Genomic DNA, 19892 nt, shown 5'->3' on the forward strand with positions numbered 1-19892 from the left:
ACTTGAATCCACAGTCACCATTGCAAACACAACATCAGTCTTTCGGAGAGTAAACCCGTGGAAAGCATCTGGCCCGAATGGTGTCCCTGGCTGTGTCCCTTAGATCCTGTGCAGATCAGCTGGCAGGGATATTTTTCAGACATTTTTAACCTCGCCCTGCTTCAATTTGAGGTTCCCACCTGCTTTAAAAAGGCCACTATCATCCTGATACCCAAGAAAAACAAGGTAACGTGCCTTATGACTACTACCCAGTGGCTCTGACATCCACCGTCATGAAGTGCTTCAAGAGGCTGGTCAAGGCAGACATTAACTCCAGCCTCCCAGACAACCTCAACCCAATACAATTCGCCTACTGCCAGAACAGGTCCACAGTGGACGTCATCTCCCTGGCCCTACACTCATCTCTGGAGCATCTGGACAGTAAAGACACCCAAGTTAGACTATTGTTTATTGACTACAGCTCTGCCTTCAATACTATAATTCCAAGCAAACTCATCTCCAAACGCCAAGACCTGGGACTCAACACCTCCCTCTGTAACTGGATCCTTGACTTCCTGGACCAACAGACTGCAATCAGTCAGGATAGGCAGCATGACCTCCGCCACAATTATTCTCCGTGCTGGTGCCCCACAAGGTTGGGTCCTCAGCCCCTACTCTACTCCCTATATACTCACGACTGTGGCCAGATTCTGCTCTATCTAGAAGTTTTCAGATGATATCACCGTAGTGGGCTGTATCTCAAATAATGAAGTATAGAAGGACAGAGAGCTTGGTGGCATGGTGTCAAGACTACAACCTTTTCCCTGAATGTCAGCGAGACAAAAGAGCTGGTCATCGACTTCAGGAACGGGGGCGGTGGACAAGCTCCTGACTACATCAACGGTGCTGAGGTCGAGAGGGTTGAGAGCTTCAAGTTCCCAGGAGTGAACATCACCAATAGCCTGTCCTGATCCAACCACATAGATGCCACGGCCAAGAAAGCTCACCAGCGCCTCTACTTCCTCAGGAGACTAAAGAAATTTGGCATTTTAAACCTTGAACTTATGCTCTCTAGTTGACTCCCCAACCTTGGAAAAAAGACTGAGTGCATTCACCCTATGCCCCTCACGACTTTATACACCTCTATAAGATCAGCATTATTGTCCCTATAAAATGTAAAGTTCCATTTTTCTCAAGATATTTCATCATCGCAACTTCAGCTGCCAAATTGGATTACGAGGGCCTGTCCCATCATAAACCAATAGAACCCAATTCAGGTTTCATTAATCTGTACTTTGTGGTACATTTTCTCCTAACACTGGAAGAGATGTTGCTCAGATAGTATTTCTTCAGTTTTGAAATGTTGCTCATACTAAAAGCTACAGTAAACAGAGTTTCACCTTATTGATGCTGCCCAGCAAATACAACTGGTATCACCTCTGTCAACTTTCATCCCTTATTTACCGTCCATCAGATTATGACATACAAGTTATGCATATGAGAAGCAAAATTCACCTCCAGGTTCTAAACAAGTGTTCGCCAAATCTTTATGCCAGCAGAGCAGTTAAAGCATCATAAACAATATGAAGATGGCAATAAAAACAGTTCAGATAACTGTATTCACTTACCACAATTGCCACCTGTCAGATCCACATAGTACAGTCCCGACCTAAAATATCAGATCAAAAGAACAATCTAAAGCAAAAATACCAAAGATTCCTGTATGCCTAACAAAAATCAGCAAAAGTAATCATTTTAGTACTGCTCTCAGTTCAACATCATCAGTACCCTCCAAGTTCTTGTCCAAATAGCTGAATCTTGAGTAAAACTCTGGGCAATGATTTTATTTGGCTGGAGGACACTTTTCCACAGGAGGTCCCTTGATAGCAAATGAGGAGCAGGAAATCTGATTTATCTTCATTTTCTAACCTGAGAGATCCAGATTATTTTAGCATCCCAACTGATGTCCTGGCGAGAACAGCAAACTAAACAAATACCAAGAAAATAAGTGGATACTATCTGTTCTAAGCAGCTCACTAGCATTCCAGGTGATGTCTCTGCAAGTAGGTAACTCGATGATTTTACATATCCTGCAGTTAAAATTTTCTTACTTTCTGTTGGTGCAGTACACGAGACCCAAGCGTTGAGGTTCATGATCCCATCCAACAAATATGATGCCAGTGTCATTGGGAGCCCAAAAAGCCTGAAATACAAACAAAGGATGGGGGAAGCAAAGATAAAAGCTGCATATTATAAAATATATCTTTTTTTCCCCTTTCAATGCAGTGTGAGCAGTCAGAAAAGAGCACTTTGATAAAAAGCACAACAAACAAAGTTTCAATTTAGTTGCAAAATATGGTTTAAAACTATAGTCTGAAACTAAACTGCTGTTATCAGAGCCAGAGGTGAAAGTTACTAGGGCTTGGACAGAGATTTTTAAATCTTCTCTGGCCGCAGGCAAACCTCCAGACGACTAGAGGATAGCAAATGTGGAACCTTTATTCAAGAAGGGCAGCAGGGATAAACCAGTCTTGTAAGACATACATCAGTGGTAAGAAAATTTATTGAAAACATTCTGATGTACAGGATTAATTTTCACTTGGAAGGGCATAGTTTAAGCAAATATAGTCAGCATGGTTTTGCTAGGGGGATGATCCTGTTTGAGCAATCTGATTGAATTTTTTAAAAAGTAACAAAGTGTATTGATGAGGGCAGTGCGATTGATGTAGCCCATGTGGACTAACAATGCCTTGACAAGGTCACATGGGAGACTACTCCAAGAGGTTAGAGCTAATGGAACCCAGGACAAGTTGGCAAAGTGGATCCAAAATTGGCTTGGTAATAGGAGGCAGAAGATGGTGGAGAGTTGTTTTGTGATTAGAAGCCTGTGACCAGTGTTGTTCCGCAGGGATCAGCGCTGGGAACCTTAATATATTATATACATTAAGACTTTGCATATGAACACAAAAGATATTATTAGTAAGCTTGCGGATGACAAGAAAATCAGTAGTGTTGTTGATAATTAGGACAGTTGTAGACTACAGGGTGGTATTGGAAGGATAGGTAGGGCAATGGCAGATGGAATTTAATCCTAATAAATCTGAGATGATGTACTTTGGGAGATACATTAAGAGTAGGACATACATAATGAATCGTAGAACCCTTGGGAGTGTTGAGGACTTTGGTGTACAAGTCTGAGGATATGGTGATGTAGAAGACGTATGGGATACTTGTGTTCACTAGCAGGGGCAAAGAATATAAATACAGGGGAATTACAGTACAACTTTATAAAACCTTGGTTAGGCTTCAGCTGGAGTATAACGTATAGTTCAGGTTGCCACACTATAGGATGGATATCACTATACTCGAAAAGGTACGGATGAAACTCACCAGGATGTTACCTGGGATAGTGTGTTTCAGTTATGAAGAGAGACTGTACAGACTGGGTTTGATTTTCTTGGAGCATAGGAAGCTGAGGGGGTCCTGATAAAGATATACAAAATCATGACGATCATAGAAATAGACAAGAATGTGGTCAACTTTTCCCCATAGCAAACTACATGACATTGGTTTAGGGTAAGAGGTTTTGAGGGGATCAGAGGAAGAACTTTTTCACCAGAGAATGGTTGGAATCTGGAGCATGCTATCTAATTGGGTATAGGGGCTATTAAGAAGTATCTAAATGAGCACTTGAATTACCAATGCATAGAGGATACGGATCATGTGCTGGTAAATGAGATTAGTAATAGATGGGCATTTGATGGTCGGCATTTTATTGGACATGGACATAGGGCCTGTTTCTGTGCTTTATGATTTTATAACTAAATTTTAAAATTGAAAACAAGTAAAGGAATGAAACTGGATGAATATGAATCTGAATCTCAACATTCAAACCCTTTCCAACTTGTTTTCTACAATCATTTATTAGATCTTCAGACAGAACCATTTGCTATAAGCTGGGAGTTACAAAGTGAAATTGGTAGAAAAATCAGATGCATTGGCTTCACAGTAAAGATGCATGGAAATAGAACAATTTTGCCATCAGAAAGGTCTTTAGCTCAAGTCAGCTTTTAGAGAGAGAAAAGTGACATTCAGTCTCCCTGGTGATTGATATTTTAAGGAGGTAAGACTGTCAAAAGCATTAGTGCTTTCAAGAGCCTAGTGTATTAGAGATTCTGTAGTAGCTCTGGTTATTTAAATGTTTAAAATACATTTCATACTATTGGTAATAATTAGAAATATTGTAATCTAAGCCCCAATGAAAGCATGCTTATGTATTCATGGCTTCTTTATGCATGATTACAAAGTAGATTACACTTAAATTAGCAAAATATTAAATCGTTTGTCCAAAGAAGATCATTTACAATGCATAATGTAGAATAAGACTTCAATCAGTAGAAGCACACAGGAAATAGTTAACTCTTTCATTCTGAGTCTAATGTACTCAATCATCATTGTACATTGTATGTCAAAGCAACTGATAAAACAAAACAGTCAAGCTCATCTTAAGAAACTGGAAAATTAAAAGCTCAAAAATATTCCTATGCATAAAAAAGATGAAAAGGAATATTCAAACTTTACTAAAGACTCTAAGAAATGTTTAAAATTGAACTTGCAAGACTACCTATACCATTTGCAAAGAAATAGAATGAATGACAAACTAGCATTTATGCAACTATTACAGGTCCATTCAAGATATCCCAAAGCATTTTAAAGATAAAGAACCTGAGAGGTGTATTCACTTTGCACTGTCAGAATCCAATTTCTACACAGGCAGCCTCCACAAAGCAATGCAAATAAGAAGCAGATATTTTATCTTTAATAATGTTGACTCAGCCATAAATATCATCGCGGTCACTAAGCTTAACTCCCAGACTCCTCTTCAAGCTAATATAATTGTATTTCTTCACTCCATTTCAGACAGGATACCGACCCTTGGTTTAATGCCTCAGCCAATCTGAAAGAGCCAATGTCTTTTGATACAGCACTGAAATAGCAGCCTAAATTTCACTGGATTGGCACTCAAGCCCAGAGCTTTCTTATTCAGAGGATAGAGTGCTGATAACTGAACCATTGCTGACACAGGAAAACATAAGAAAGAAGTTCTGCTTGCTGAACCAATTTGCAGTGCTACAGAATTTCTTCTGGAAGGATTCAAATGTATACATGCTGAAATATATTTCTGGAGAGCTATTTGGTGATCTATTTACTTGTGACTATTTATTGCAAAATAGAAGTGGTCATAAAATCTGCATCTGTATCATTTCATGTAGGTTAAAAGCAGGAATCTCTAAGTTTGTATTCTACAACTAAAATTACTAAACTAATCTTGGAGTCAGCTTTAATCTTACTGATGGAATCAGCTTCAAGATGTTCATAACTCAACTAAAATCTCTGCATTGCAATGCACTAAAAAATTCCAATCCAAAAGGCACAGTTATACCAGTTGCATTCACAAATTTTACATTCAAATTAGTTTTCACAATTTAAAAATGTCATGGTAACAGATAAAAGAACTGGGTCAAACTCATTTTCTACTGAACCTTCTGTTTTCTTCATGCATAACATAAACACATAAGCATGATCTATTGAACTATGAGCGGCAGAGATATTCACAGCTTTTTCCCCAGGGCGGGGGAGTCTACAACTAGAGGGCATAGGTTTAAGTGAAAGGGGAAAGACTTATAAGAGGATCTGAGGAGTAAGTTTATCACACAGTGTGTGGTGGGAATATGGAATGAGCTGCCTGAGGTGGTGGTAGAAGCAGGTACAATTACAACATTTAAAATATATTTGGACAGGTACATGGATAGGAAAGGTTTACAGGAATATGGGCCAAATGCAGGCAATGGGATTAGCTTAGATAGGCATCTTGGTCGGTATGGATGAAGTGGTACAAAGTGCCTGTTTCTGTGCTGTATAACTCTATGAATCAAGAAAATCAGTAGGCCATTCGGTCCCCAGTGTCAACTACACTATTCAATAAGATCACTATGTGGAACTTATCACAACTTAATCGTGCGAAGGACACCCAATTTACTAACAAGGTTTGCCTTTTAAGGAAATTTAAGTCAGGAAGTGAAATCTTATATAGACGATTACTTGAAGGACAAGAGGTAAACCCAGCAAGAAAACGATTCAGTGCACATACCCTATGTAGATGCCTATGTAATAGTAGCAATACACAAAAAACCCTAAAAAAAACAAACCTGCCCTGGAGAAATGTGGTCAGGAATCCCTTCCAGAACAGAGATGTTGTTACTTTCAATATCCAGAACACACAGCACAGGTGTGGTCTTTTTCACCAGTGCTTCTCCCCAGTCCTCCCAGTACACAAAGTCATCTCCCTGCAAGGTAAGCAACAATTAATTAAAACACCACCAAGAGCTATGCATAGTTTCCAAAAATCAGTTTACTGTATATGCACCATTTATTTTTCTCCAAGCTAGCCTAAACCAAATACATTCAGGTTCAGAGCAAAATATTACTTTAAAACCTGAACATTTTCAATGAAATGAATCCCCTATTTACATGCTAATCTTCCTAGATTGTCCACATAGCAATAGACACAGTAGAAGGTGCCGAAAGAAGTGAATGACACTGTACTTTTACAGGCTTCTCCTGTTTTTCTGGTTTGATGCTGTCCTCATCCTCTTCAGTCATACTAATTTGTGGCTTAGTTTGGAAGAAGGATTCCGTTTTGGGTCTTTTCTTTTCAGCAATATACAGAATGTGAGTCTCTGAGTGAGACCACACAAGACAACCAAACTGATCTGAGGAGAAAAAAATACAATATTAAAGAATGTAACAAGTCTTTAAAGTGCTGACAAAGTGCTAAAGGCTTCCTCAAGACTGCTCTGCCATTCAACATCATCACTAATCCAGTACCTTAAGTTAACTTCCTGACCAGATTCCTCAATCGCTTCAGTGTCCAAAAATCTACCAGTTTCAACCTTAAATGTACTCAAGGACTGAACAACCCTCTTTGGTAAAAATTCCAAAGTAAAGAAGTCCAGATGTACAACTGTCCAAGTAAAGAAATCTCTAATTTCTGTTTTGACTAGTCAACTCCTCATGCTGTGACTATGCCCCCGATCCAAATTCTCCTTCTGAATAAACAGCATCTCAACATCTACCTTTTTAATCTCTCTCAGAATGATGTACGCCTCAGTGAGATCACTTTTATCCTGCTAAACCACAGAATTTAGACCAAACTTATGTGGAGTTTACTCTGAAGCTAACATCCTTATACTAGCAATCAATCTAGTGTACCTACATGGCAAAACCAATATATTTTCTATAGGAATGGAGACCAGAATGACACAAACATACTTTTTCAGATGTGGGCTTGAAAGTCCTGCATACTTCCAGCCAGACTTCCTTATTTTTATACTTCAATCCTTTCAAAATAAACACCAACTTACTATTTATTTTCTCAATTGCTGTTTGCATTTTCATGAACCAGTTCAAGAGCCCCCTGTCCATTCACATACCAGGTTCTCAGCATTTAAAAAAAATAGTGGGACAGAATTTGCAGTCATTGGCGAGCACATGCTTGCTGATGATCTCTGAAATGAATTCAAATATACCTGTATGACTATCAGCAGGAATTCTCATGAATCATGGGAGGAATCCTCAATGAAAAAAACTCTGCACAGGGCCTTCCATGCAATGGGCCAAGACAAGCCCGAGCAATGGAAAGAATTGACCTTTGACCATCGGTTAAAACCCAGCATCTGATTGGCAAATCTGTCAAATATTTAAAATCCTCAAAATGCTTCAGAATGTTTCAAATGAATTTAGGAAGTTAAGGAAATTAAAAGAATTTAGCATCTGTAAAAATAATCAAATTTCTAGAAACAATTTTTATAAATATGATAAAGAACATTTTGCATCAAGAAAAATGTAAAAGGCTTTTTACATTAAAAAATACTTGCCTGCTGCCATTCCAAAAAAAAAGGATCAGTGTGCCTTGTATTACCTAACACAGGGCTGTTTAAGGAGTTCAGAATGTATGCTTTGCATATTTTGGTCAAGTTGTTGGTCCCACATTATGCTCCGTGAGGAGTCCACACTTTTGGAAAACTTTTGGATTTCCACATTCACATGTATGGAAATGAGCTCAATACTGATCTAGGTGGCTGACTATCAGGAATTACAAAAAGACCTATCTATTCCTACTGGTTTTTTTCAAACCTTTTAACTAATCCTCAATTCACACTAATACGACGGCCCTTTACATAATTTACAGTCAATTTTGAAGTTAAGCAATTTCAAAATTTTTATGATGATACCAAATCTTGCAAAAACCTCATATTTGGACAAAGCTACGGTAAAATGTACATTCTTTTGAGAATGGAAAAGTCTGCTTATTAGTTGTGAAGGGATGATCATTGAAAAAAATGGACAATATCCTCCTGCTTATTCCCCCAAAAGATTCCACCCCCCCCACCCCGCCCAGTTTTAATTAGCCATGACTAAACCATTTTGGTGACGATAATAGGGGAAAAATGTCCTATTCCCCAGCTCTTGCACAAATAGTTAATATGTTGGTCTTAGTAACAAAATAATAGAGCTACACTTTAAATTTCAGAATGAAAACTGTTCACTTCCAGCTGAATCCATACCATCTTCGTACACCTTGCCATGCTTGTCAAGTGCAGTCAGATTTATGCTCTTCTCCTTCGAGTTTTTATTCCAGATCTGTGGATGCGATCAGTAAGTGTAAATGTACAGACAATGAAGGACAAGATCACATATCCACTGGAACTCAATAATTAGTGGTATATTAAATATCAAACCCACTACCAGTATATGGGTGAAACAAATTATATAGTTAAAAAATGATGTATAAAATTTTCAAAAAATAATAATACTACTTAGAATCAGTCATGAGGTAATAATTTCACTGAAAGTCTTAAGAGAGTTTGTTCCAAGAAATTCAATTACATAACACTACCTTTTTCAAGAATTATTTCCTAGAGTGAAATGTGGTATCAGTATTTATTTCCTATTGTTTTATTTGTCCTTTAATCAATGCCCCATTCACACTAATATGGTGACATCACACAAAATTTACAGTTAATAAAGGCTAAACAATGTTAAAGTTTCTATGTTGTTATCAAATTTTCCAAATACCCTATGTTTGGACTGGGAATTCTTTTGGGAAGGGGAAATTCTGTCTATTAGTTGTGAAGGATGATCACTGGAGAACAAAATGGACCATTTGCTCTTGTTTATTTGGAGGTGTACCAGAAAAATTCTGTACTTACTGATTTCAAGGAAGCAAAATAGCAATGACAGGAAGAATTCAACATTATGCACTGTACAACAGGTTCATACAAAATCTTGCAGCAACATGAAACCCCACAGGAGTTTCAGCTAAGAATGTCTGATGGTTAATTATAAAACAAAGATGGCTCAAAGAGGATTTTTACTACCATCATAGATATGCGAGAAAGTTTTCATTCTTGGTCCTTTGTCAAAAAGGTGGAATGGCCTGCTTTCAGTAACTTTAAATCTGGAAGTAAATGTTGCAGCACAATCGGCTTTTTGACAAGCAATAATTTGCTCCTATAAAACTTACCTCCAGAAACTGCTTTTCTTCTCCCTTTTTGTTTGTGTGTTCCCGAAGTACAGCCTTGAAAAATCCAGATGGAGACTCTCTGCTCAACAGCCTAAAAAGGAAAAACAATAATTTTGCAGCACAGGTTCTAAAATAAATCTACAGCTGTAAATTCACTTTGAGTGTAATCACTGTTCATTACATATGTAAAAAAAAAGTAAGCGACCACAAACAGCAATGAGATGAGTTTGTTTTGGTGTTACTGGTTGAGAAATAATTAATAAATAATGGAGAGCCTGTAAATGAATGAAGTTCAGAAGGATTTAACTGTTCTAGTGCAGGAATCACAAAAAGATAGCAGACAGGTCCAACAAGTTGTTAAGAAGGCAAATGGTATTTTGGTCTTTATTGCAAAGGGGATTGGAGTTTAAGAGGTATTATTAAGAGGGGAGGTATTATTACAGTTGTACAGGGTGTTGGTGAGACCCCATCTGGAATACTGCACAAAATTTTGGTCTCCTTACCTAAAAAAATGATATAGTAGCATTGGAGGAAGTCCACACCAGGCTAATTCCTGGGACGAGAGGGTTGTCCTATCAAGAGAGGCTAGACAGTTTGGGTCTGTATTCCTCGAAGTGTAGAAGAATGAGGTATGACCTTATTCAAATATTTAAGATCATACGGGGGCTTGACAGGGTAGACGTTGAGATGTTTTCATTGGTGGGGGAGTCATGAACAAGGGGACATAGCTACAAGGGGATGGTCAATAAAAACTGAAGTATGGAGAAATTTATTTTCTCAGAGGGTAGTGAATCTCTAGAATTCTTTGCCCCAATAGATTAATTGAGGCCAGAGCATTAGATATATTTAAGTTTATAACATTCTGGATAAATTTGTGATGAATTCTTTCCAAGACAAATATCCTTTCTAAGACATGGTACTCAGAACTGTATGTATAAAAGGTATTTCCTGTAAGCTTTCCTGCTGATTATTTTGAATGTCCAAATATACCACACGTATATGGCAACCCTGTTTGGTGCCTAGGTCATGGACCGCAATCTTGGTGTGCAACTAGGGCTTTATATCCACCAGTTTATGACCTATCCTACCAAGCATAAATACTGACAATCAACCAGCCTAAATGCCTATTTTTGTGTCTGACCAGTACATTTTAACCATATATGTATATGAACTCCTAAAACCTTCATTCCTAGCTTTTTCCCCATTAAAGATATTCTTTATTGTCCAAGATGGGTGACATCATATTTACTTGGATTGGAATCCATCTGCCACTGTTTTTCACATGTAATTTCTACATATCACTTTGTAATTTTATTCTCCCATCTGCTTTACTTATTAGACCATCAATGACAAGAATATACAAAAGTAAGAATAAGCAGCATTGTAGGCCATTTGACCCCTTGAGCCTGCTCCATCATTTATCAAGTCAAGTCTAATATTCTTCCTTCAATTCCATGCACTATTCCCATATCCCTTAATATCCAGAAATTTCTCAATCTTCATTTTGATTGAAAGCCTCTATGATCCTCTGAGGTAGAGAATTCGAAACATTCACTACCCTTTGAGTGAAGATATTTCTCATTTTAGTCCTAAATGTTCTGAAACTGTGACCCCTGATTCTAGATGACACAACTAGGGAAACATTTTCCCAGCATCCAGCCTGTTGAGCTCTGTAAGAATTTTGTAAGCTTCAGTGAGATTACTTCTCATTCTTCCAAACCCAAGAGAATACAGGCCCAGTCTCCTCAATCACCTCTCATTTGGCATAGCACAATCCAGAAACCAGGCTGATGAACCTTTGCTGCACACCCTCTGTGTCAAGTATACCCTTTTTAAGATAAGGAGAACAAAACTGCGCAAAATACTCTAAATATGGTCTTACCATGTCCTATATAATTGCAGAAGACATCTTTACTATTGTACTCAAGTACTCTTGTAATAAAGATGTGCATAGCAATTGCCTGCCTACTGCTTGCTGCAGCTGCAGCTGCATTCAATGTGTACAATAACACTTAGGTCCCTTTGAACATCAATATTTCCCCACCTGACACAGTTTTAAAAAAAATTCTCTTTAATTTTTGTGTACCAAAGTGGATGACCCTGCAGTATACTCAATTTTCCATATTCTTGCCCATTTACTTAGCTTGTTAATGTCCCATGATGCTTTTTGTTTACACCTTCTTCTCACTACTTACAATTCCACTAGTTCCTTGTCATCAGCAAACTTAGAAGTTTGACATTCAGTCTCCTCAGCCTTATCAATGATCATTAGAAAACATCAGCAGTAAGGAAGACTCCGGACTTCAAATAATATATAATTTTTACATCTAGACCAACAGGTATGCCTGCTATTTTAAAGTCTCATCTATTAGCCAATAACTGGTAATGCAACATTCTCTCAGTACTGCATTGACCTCAGCTCAAAACATGTGTCAATTCTTGGAGTAGAGCTTGAATGCTGCGAAGAAGGTGAGAACATTACCACTGAGCAAACTGAAATGTTTGTCATAGATCAAAAAAATGTTTTAAATTTTATTTCAAAATAGCTCCAAAATCTCAAGGAACATGAGCCTTCAATTTGGTTTGCTTAAATCCCTGCTAGCATGGTCTCTTAGAAGGATATGAAGAGATCTGGAGACATGTCATTTAGGACTACATGCAAAGTCAGGAAAGGGCATAGAAGAGAAAATGTCACAAAACAAACATATACATTTTACAGCTCACTGAACCTTTCCTGTGAAAAACTAGATTATTTTGCTGTGCTAGCAATGTTCTAATTGTGGAAAAAAGCCTTTCACATTCATTTATTTCTGCTCTATTCAGCAAGTTTCACTGATGATTTGACTAGCACCAGTAACTGAATTATATCTGACAATGTCCCAAAGGAAAAGTGAATAGATTGGTCCTAATATTTATAATATTATACCAAAATTAATAAAAATGACTAAAGCTCTAGAAAGATCCAGCTGACAGTTCAATTTTTCGATTGGTATTCAGTCTGTCTATTGGACACATAGTGAAAGTTTTCTCTTCCTCCTTTCCCTCCAGTTGCCTCTTCTGCTCTCCCCTTTTCTTAAGAAACTCATGGGCTGAATCATGTTCACTCCATGATTTTCCTACGGCCACATTTTCTTTTAGGGATTGAGCTGGAGTCCTGGTCAGCATGGCGGTCCAGTGGTCCATGTGTGGTGACTAGGTCTCGGGCAATGGAAAACCTGATGGCTTTTTGACAGTTTGTTGCTGTTAATGGCCATTGAATTACTTTTAAAACAGTGCTGCCTCTCAGATCCTGGAACCCAGGTTCAATTCTACATCAAGTGCTGTCTAAGTGGAGTTTGCATATCCTCCAAGTGACCTGCTGGGTTTTCACCAGGTGCCCTGATTTCCTCCCATCTCCCAAAGATGTGTTATGGTAAATTACTCCTTACTGTAGGCAAGCTGCAAAAAGAATCAGAGGGAAGTTAATGGGTATTTGAGAGACAATAAGTTGCAGGGCTACAGGGAAATAAAGAGAGGGAAATAGGACTGATGGGATTGCTCTGCTGGGAGCTGGCAGGGACCAGTTTGGCCAATGGCCTCCTTCTGTGTTGGAATAAGTAAGTAATAAAGCAAAGAAAATGTTGAAAAAAACCTGTTCATCTTTCCAGCCCAAATTGGCAATGCCATTCAACCTTCCCTGGCATAAAGCTGGATGCAAAGTGCACTGTCCCGTCAGCCCTAGACATTTGTGCTCAGCACTGAGCCCTTGGCAGAGTCCAAATAGCAGGTCGGCGGGGTGGGCATGGAGGTTGCTGACATGTGCCAACATCCAAATTCCAAATCAATTTCTGACATTCCCATTTCAATCCACAAGCGCATAAATCAGGGATAATCTCATCTGCAAGGAGAATGCTTGCAAAAGTTCTCTAAAGAACCGCCAGCAGAATATAAATTTAGATCTAATAAGTTCCTGGTATTCAGTTTCACATGGGTACTCCACCACCTTAATCAGTTGCCATTAAGCATAAATAAACTTCAGTCCTTAAATAAAGCAAGAACCTGTACAGATTAATTGACAATATGCATTTTAATTTCCATCAACTGCTGTATCTTTCTGATTGGCACATACGGTCATATATTCCACATCATCCAAGTAATTCAGAGAAAAGACATTTGCTTTGTAGGCATCAAACACATTAAATGCCTCTAATCTGAGAACATTTACTTCACTACAGCTGTATAGGACATTGGCGAGACTCTACCTGGATTATTGTGTGCAATTCTGGTTGCCATACTATGGGAAGGGTGCAATTAAGCTGGAGAGGGTGCAGAAAAGATTCACAAGCTGTTGCCAGGACTGGAGGGCTTTAGTTATGAGGAGAGACTAGATAGACTGGGACTGTTTTCCCTTAAGCAAAGGAGGCTGAGGGATCATCTAATAAATATTTATAAAAACATGAGCTGGATGGTCACAGCCCTTTTTCCCCAGGGGAGGGGAGACTAAAACTAGAGGGCATAGGTTTAAGGAAACAGGGGAAAGATTTATAAGGTTCCTGAGAGGGAAGATTTTTCCACATAGAGGTGGTGAGTTTACGGAATGAACTGCCAGAAGGAAGTGGTAGAGGCGGGTACAATTCCAATATTCAAAAGACATTTGGACAGATCATGGATAGGAAAGGTTTTGAGGAATATGGCCAAATGCATGCAAAAGGACTAGCTCAAGAAGACACCTTGGTCGGCATGGACAAGTTAGGCTGAAGGGCCTGTTTCCATGCTGTATAACTCTACGACTTTCTGATCATTCTCTTGAACTATATTTAAAAGCATCATAAGATTTGCTTATTTATCTAGAGCAGAATTCAAACTTTAACCTTAAAAAGATTACCTACTGTCCCCACTCACTAACCTTTATTTGGTGCCTTTAAAGCCATTATATTCAGTTTAATTTAAACGGACATTTAAACATTATGGCTCAAATATTCACTGACCTAAATTTGCATGATGGAACAAACACATTACATATAATGCTCTACTTACTCGCCTTGTAGTTCTGTGCAATTTCCAGAAGGGCCTGTATAAACTATGGAATCTTCATCGTAGAACATGATATATTGTCGGCAGAATTTCACCCGCTCTGCTCGTTCCAGATCCCTCTGAGACCATTCTGGAAAAACAGAAATAAACATTTCTTTAAGTCTCTCTACTAAATATTTGATGCAAGCTCAATCAGAAGGCCAGAAAGCCCAAGTTTGGGCAATAACAGCCAGACCTTGATGACCTCGTCATCCAGAATTGCCATCCATGATTTTGTCCATGTCTATACTTCCCTGGTCCCAATGAGAAGAGCCAATCCCATTGACCTGAAGCATCACAGACCTGTGATGTTGTCTGAGCAGTAGTAGAGCCTTCAGTATAAGGAAGCTAGCGGTAGTAGAGCCTCCAGTAGTTCAGTGAGGAAATTCCTGTCCATAAAATTGTCCTAAGGAGCCCTCTATCCAACTTTGCCAATTTTAAAAGCTGGGACTTCTAACAATTATTAAACTCTTCGACACTCACAAACATTTAGTGAATTTCTTAAAAGTACAGTAAAACTCCAATAATCTGGCATGTTCAGGACTTTGATGGTGCTGGACTAGCCAGATTTTCCAGATATTGGATGTTATTTCATTAATACCCCAACACACTTGTAAATCACTTTTTTTTTTAAAGATTAGATTAGTTTAATAGGGTGCAGTAAAATTCCTTGTTTGGATGAAACTCAGAGTGAACAGCATACATGGTAATAATAAATACAACAATAAACACAGCAACGAGCACAAAACAGCAAAATGGTGCAAAAATTGTAGTGCAAGCTGAAGTAGTGCAAAAAAAGTTACACAGTATTATAATACAATTTCCAGTGAACCTGGTGAGCTTCAGAGAAGTGTGGGAAACATCAATTGGTAAGCCAGAAGCTGAACCACCAGGATTTCCAAATAGTTGGATAGTGGATTATTGTTTTACTCAAAATAGTTAACTAAAAACAGCTCGAAGTATGTAATTAATGAAAACATAAAAACTACAGTGAAATCATTGAAAAAGGTAACTTTCCCCTTTGTCTTAGCCCATAGCCTTACAACCCCATTGAAGTTAATGAGGCCTCAAACCTTGGAGCAGGTTTAAACTGGCACAGGAACAGAGAAGTGATTTCAGCAGGTGATTCTTAGTGAGACTGGGCACCGCCTACGGACTTCATGTAGATTCTGACTTTTTCCAGTAAACCCCAGGACTTCTTCTTTTATGTTACAAACACTGAAGTCCTGGGCTAACAACTGTTTAAACAGCAAAGTGCTGGCAGATTTGGGCCTTAGATGTCTACTTATGGGAAGGAATTATACTGAAGGGTAAACTTTCACACAGATGGATCATCCATAGTTGTGATACATTGATCAGGAGACAAATAATTTATTATGTACATCTGTTTATCTTTTTAGAGCGGAGTTGCACAATTTTATTAAAAAAAAGAATTTACAGTAGCAATTCAAAATAGTTTTTTTAGAAAGGTCTTGGAGGTACAAAACTATATGGAATAACTCCACGCTGGAATCTCAATCATGTTTCTGCATTTACCAAAGCACTGAAGTGGCCTTGATCAAAATCACATATGATGTCCTTCTGAACTTGTTTAGGACCAAAGATCCGATTGTGTATTCTGGCTGCTGGAGCAACAGTAGAGGCAAACGTGGAGAGTATTATCCATATCAACAACAACCAGTCCCAGTCCCTTCCTTTTTATTTCTCCTAATAGCTCAGTGACTTTTTGAACCTTAGGCAGATCCATGCTGAATTAATGGAATAGGTAGCTTAAGGCACCTATTCCAAAATGTAGAAGGGTTGGCTAGTTAGTCTTGCAGACGACACAAAAATTGGTGGTTATGGACAGTGAAGGTCGTCAAAGGATACAGCATGATATAGATCAGTTAGTTATGGGTGGAGAAATGGCAGATGGAATTTAACCTGGGCAAGTGTGAGGTGTTGCACTTTGGGAGGTCAAATGTAAGAGGAAAGTATACAGTTAATGGCAGCATCCTTAACAGCACTAATGTACAGAGGGATCTTGGGGTCCAAGCCCATACCTTCCTGAAGGTGGTAACGCTAGTTAGATAGAGCGTTAAAGAAGGCATATGGCATGCTTGCCTTCATCGCTCGGAGCATTAGAGTACAAGACTCAGGAAGTTACACTGCAGTTGTATAAAACTTTGGTTAGGCAACACTTGGAGTATCGTGTGCAGTTCTGGTTGCCCCATTATAGGAATGACGTGGAAGCTTTGGAGGAGGGTTCAGAAGAGATTTACCATGATGCTGCCTGGATTAGAGAGTATTCGCTACAAGGAGAGGCTGGACAAAGTTGGAATGTTTTCTCTGGAACATCGGAGGCTGAGGGGAGACCTGATAGAAGTTTATAAAACTATGAGAGGCATAGATAGGGTAGACAGCCAGAATCTTTTTCCCATGGTAGAAATGTCAAATGTTGGAGGGCATAGCTTAAGGGTGAGAGGGGTAAAGTTTAAAGGGGATGTGTCTGGAACGAACTGCCAGGGGTGGTCGTGGAAGCAAATACAATAGTAACATCCAAGAGGCTTTTAGGTAGGCACATGAATATGCAAGCAGAAGGGATTAGTTTAATTTGGCATGATGCTTCTTGGCACAGACATCGTGGGCTGAAGGACCTGTCTCTGTGCTGTACTGTTATATGTTCTATGTTTAGTGAGCAGGAAAATCAGCTACCTTTTTTAAAATATAAGATTAGACATTTCTAGGTTTAAATTTAATAAATCAGTAAATCTATGCTTTTAAAATAGAGGGGAGAATAAATTGGAGTTAAAGTTTCTCATGGTTGGGGATATCTAATGATCCATCATACTGCTCGTCTACAATTCTGCTACTAAGTCTATTCAGCCCAGTGGGATTGCCCTCACCTAACTGCACTTTTAATGATCCAATCAATTATATTTACTTCTGGAGTCCACAAGGATCCTTGACTTTCTTTGTATTCTTCCTTTAATGATATCACAAGAAAACATGGGGTCAGATTCCATTGCTGAAGTAACAACACCAACTATGTTTCCACCATCTTTCCCAACTCTGCCATTGACTCCATGTAGTCAGATAGCTTACATATTCTCTTGATCACAAAGGCCTAAATCTGAAATATTACGATTCCACTCCTGCTTATTTTTTTCTGAAATCCTTATCTACCCTCAGATTATAATTTTAGGCACTCCTAGAAGTTTCACATCCTCCAGCACAAAAACCTTCAGCTTTCCCAAATCACTAATAGCCTTATCACAATTCATAAAATTCCGAATGTATAAATCCTTTTGCTCACTGCATTAAAAGGCTCCTGATCCCCATTATCAAAATGCTTATCATTGTTTAAATTCTTCCATGGCTAACCCCTCAATATTATTGTTGATTTTGGCCTCAAGCATTCTCTGCCACATCACTGGCAACTAAGCCTTCAGCCCTGTAGGTACTCTTTTCCTAAAATTCTCTATCATCAACTCTTTCTTCAAAATAAACTTAAACACCAATTCTCTGCCCTTGTGTTCACTCATAGAAAGCAAGGATCTTTGCTTCAGTTAATGAAAATCAAGACACCATAGATGCTAGAAATATGAAGTAAAAACAGAAAATACTGGAAGCACTCAGCAGGTAGGGCAATTTTCATCACCTTCAATGCCATTCCACTACCAGACATATCTTCTTTTGCAACTCCCTGGTCCATTCTCCATCTTCACCAACTACTTCCTTTGTTAGGGCACTTTTCCATGCAACCACGGGGGGGGATGGAACACCTGCCCTTTTATCACTTCCATCCAGGGACCCAGTCCTTTCATGTCAAGTAATGATTCAACTGCACTTCTTCCAATCCAGTTCACTGCATTTAATGTTCACAATTTGATCTCCTCTGAAATGGAGAAACCAAAAGCATATTGGCTGACTGTTTTGCAAGGCACCTGCATTCAGTTCACATAGGCAACCCTAAGCTTCTCACTGCTTGTGCTTTAATTCTCCACCCCACTCCTATTCTCATTCTGACCCATCGGGTACTATTATAATGTCTGTGAACAGCACCTCGTCTAATGTCTGGGAAAATGGTAGCCTTTTAGAGTCAACATCGAATTCTACAACCTCAATTAACATGCTTTCTCTGTCTGTATTAGAACTGTCCAATCTAACTGTAATATTGGCTGTTTTTTTCTCTCTCTCCATTAGCGTTAGCACAGATTGACCTGCTGAGCACATCCTACAGCTCTGCATATTGCAACTTATACATTCCTTTGTTTTCTCACTCTCTAACTGCCCTCACTTTACAGCTTTTATGTTGTTTTGTTCAGATTCTCTCTTTTTAACTACCTCATTAATCCATCGATCAAATAACCTCGATTACAATTTATCCCCATGGCAACCCTGACTTCACCTTATCAGACATTCCCTTTGTTACATCCATCCTTCCCCAACCTCTTTGCAACTTAAAAACAATTTGGTTTCTCTATTTCCCAGGTTTGACAAAGGGTCTTCAACCTGAAATATTAACTATGTTTCCTTTTCCGCAGATGCTGTCTGACCTGCTGAGTGCTCCCATTACTTTTTGTTTTTATATCTATGCTCCAGTTACCTGTATAGATGTTGCAGTATTTTCCACCATATTGGGAAATGACCTCTGGCCCAATGCTAGCTTTTGACAGTGATGGCAATTTGCTCAACTCTTTGTAGATCTCAGCAATTTCCTTGGAATCCGTGACCACCTTCGTCAAGAAAAGAGAGTATGTTTTAATCATGGAATTAAGTAGAATCTCAAGTTGCTCTTTCACTACAATGCCCAAGTACAGCATAAGGCAGATTTATTTATAAGCTAAATGAAAGTAATCAAAACTTTTAGTGCAGGGACTGTCCCTTCCATATTAATATTATGATATTCCTTCCTTTCACTGTGTCTTAGTTTGTAACATTCTGTTCAGTAAAACCATTAGAGAACTGAGCAGTCTAGACCTGCACTTTTGTGCAATACTAAAGAAGTACAACATCATCAGATGATGGTCCACAAAGATGATGGTCCAGAATTTGTGATCAGAATAGCATTGAGGTTAGCAATGCTCACAGAAATGAAGAAAAAAATCTGATAGCATCATTTGGGGTATACAAATGCACATTCAGAATTTACTATCAGTGATAGCTTGGCTCTGCCACAAGTTTTAAAATCTTCACTAAAGCAATCATCAAAAGATCAGCGAAATGACATGAATGATAACCTTTAACAGACTATTCTTGTTGTTAATTTTCATGAGTGAATTTTCATTTCTTC

At 38.6% G+C, this 19892-nt stretch overlaps 1 protein-coding gene across 3 annotated transcripts in view; it reads right to left on the minus strand.

Moving 5' to 3' along the window:
• The window catches only part of apeh (acylaminoacyl-peptide hydrolase), a 61042-nt gene that overhangs the window by 30586 nt on the left and 10564 nt on the right, over window positions 1-19892 (minus strand). For all 3 annotated transcript variants that reach the window (XM_052018392.1, XM_052018393.1, XM_052018394.1), the window contains exons 2-9: window positions 19206-19335; window positions 14582-14708; window positions 9566-9656; window positions 8607-8682; window positions 6586-6752; window positions 6189-6326; window positions 2091-2182; window positions 1608-1648 (exon numbers count right to left, since the gene is read on the minus strand). In XM_052018392.1, the coding sequence (XP_051874352.1) occupies window positions 1608-1648; window positions 2091-2182; window positions 6189-6326; window positions 6586-6752; window positions 8607-8682; window positions 9566-9656; window positions 14582-14708; window positions 19206-19335 (862 nt within the window). The remainder of the gene's footprint in view (window positions 1-1607; window positions 1649-2090; window positions 2183-6188; window positions 6327-6585; window positions 6753-8606; window positions 8683-9565; window positions 9657-14581; window positions 14709-19205; window positions 19336-19892) is intronic.

The sequence above is a fragment of the Pristis pectinata genome, chromosome 6 (assembly GCF_009764475.1).
Source record: "Pristis pectinata isolate sPriPec2 chromosome 6, sPriPec2.1.pri, whole genome shotgun sequence".
Classification (NCBI taxonomy): domain Eukaryota; kingdom Metazoa; phylum Chordata; class Chondrichthyes; order Rhinopristiformes; family Pristidae; genus Pristis; species Pristis pectinata.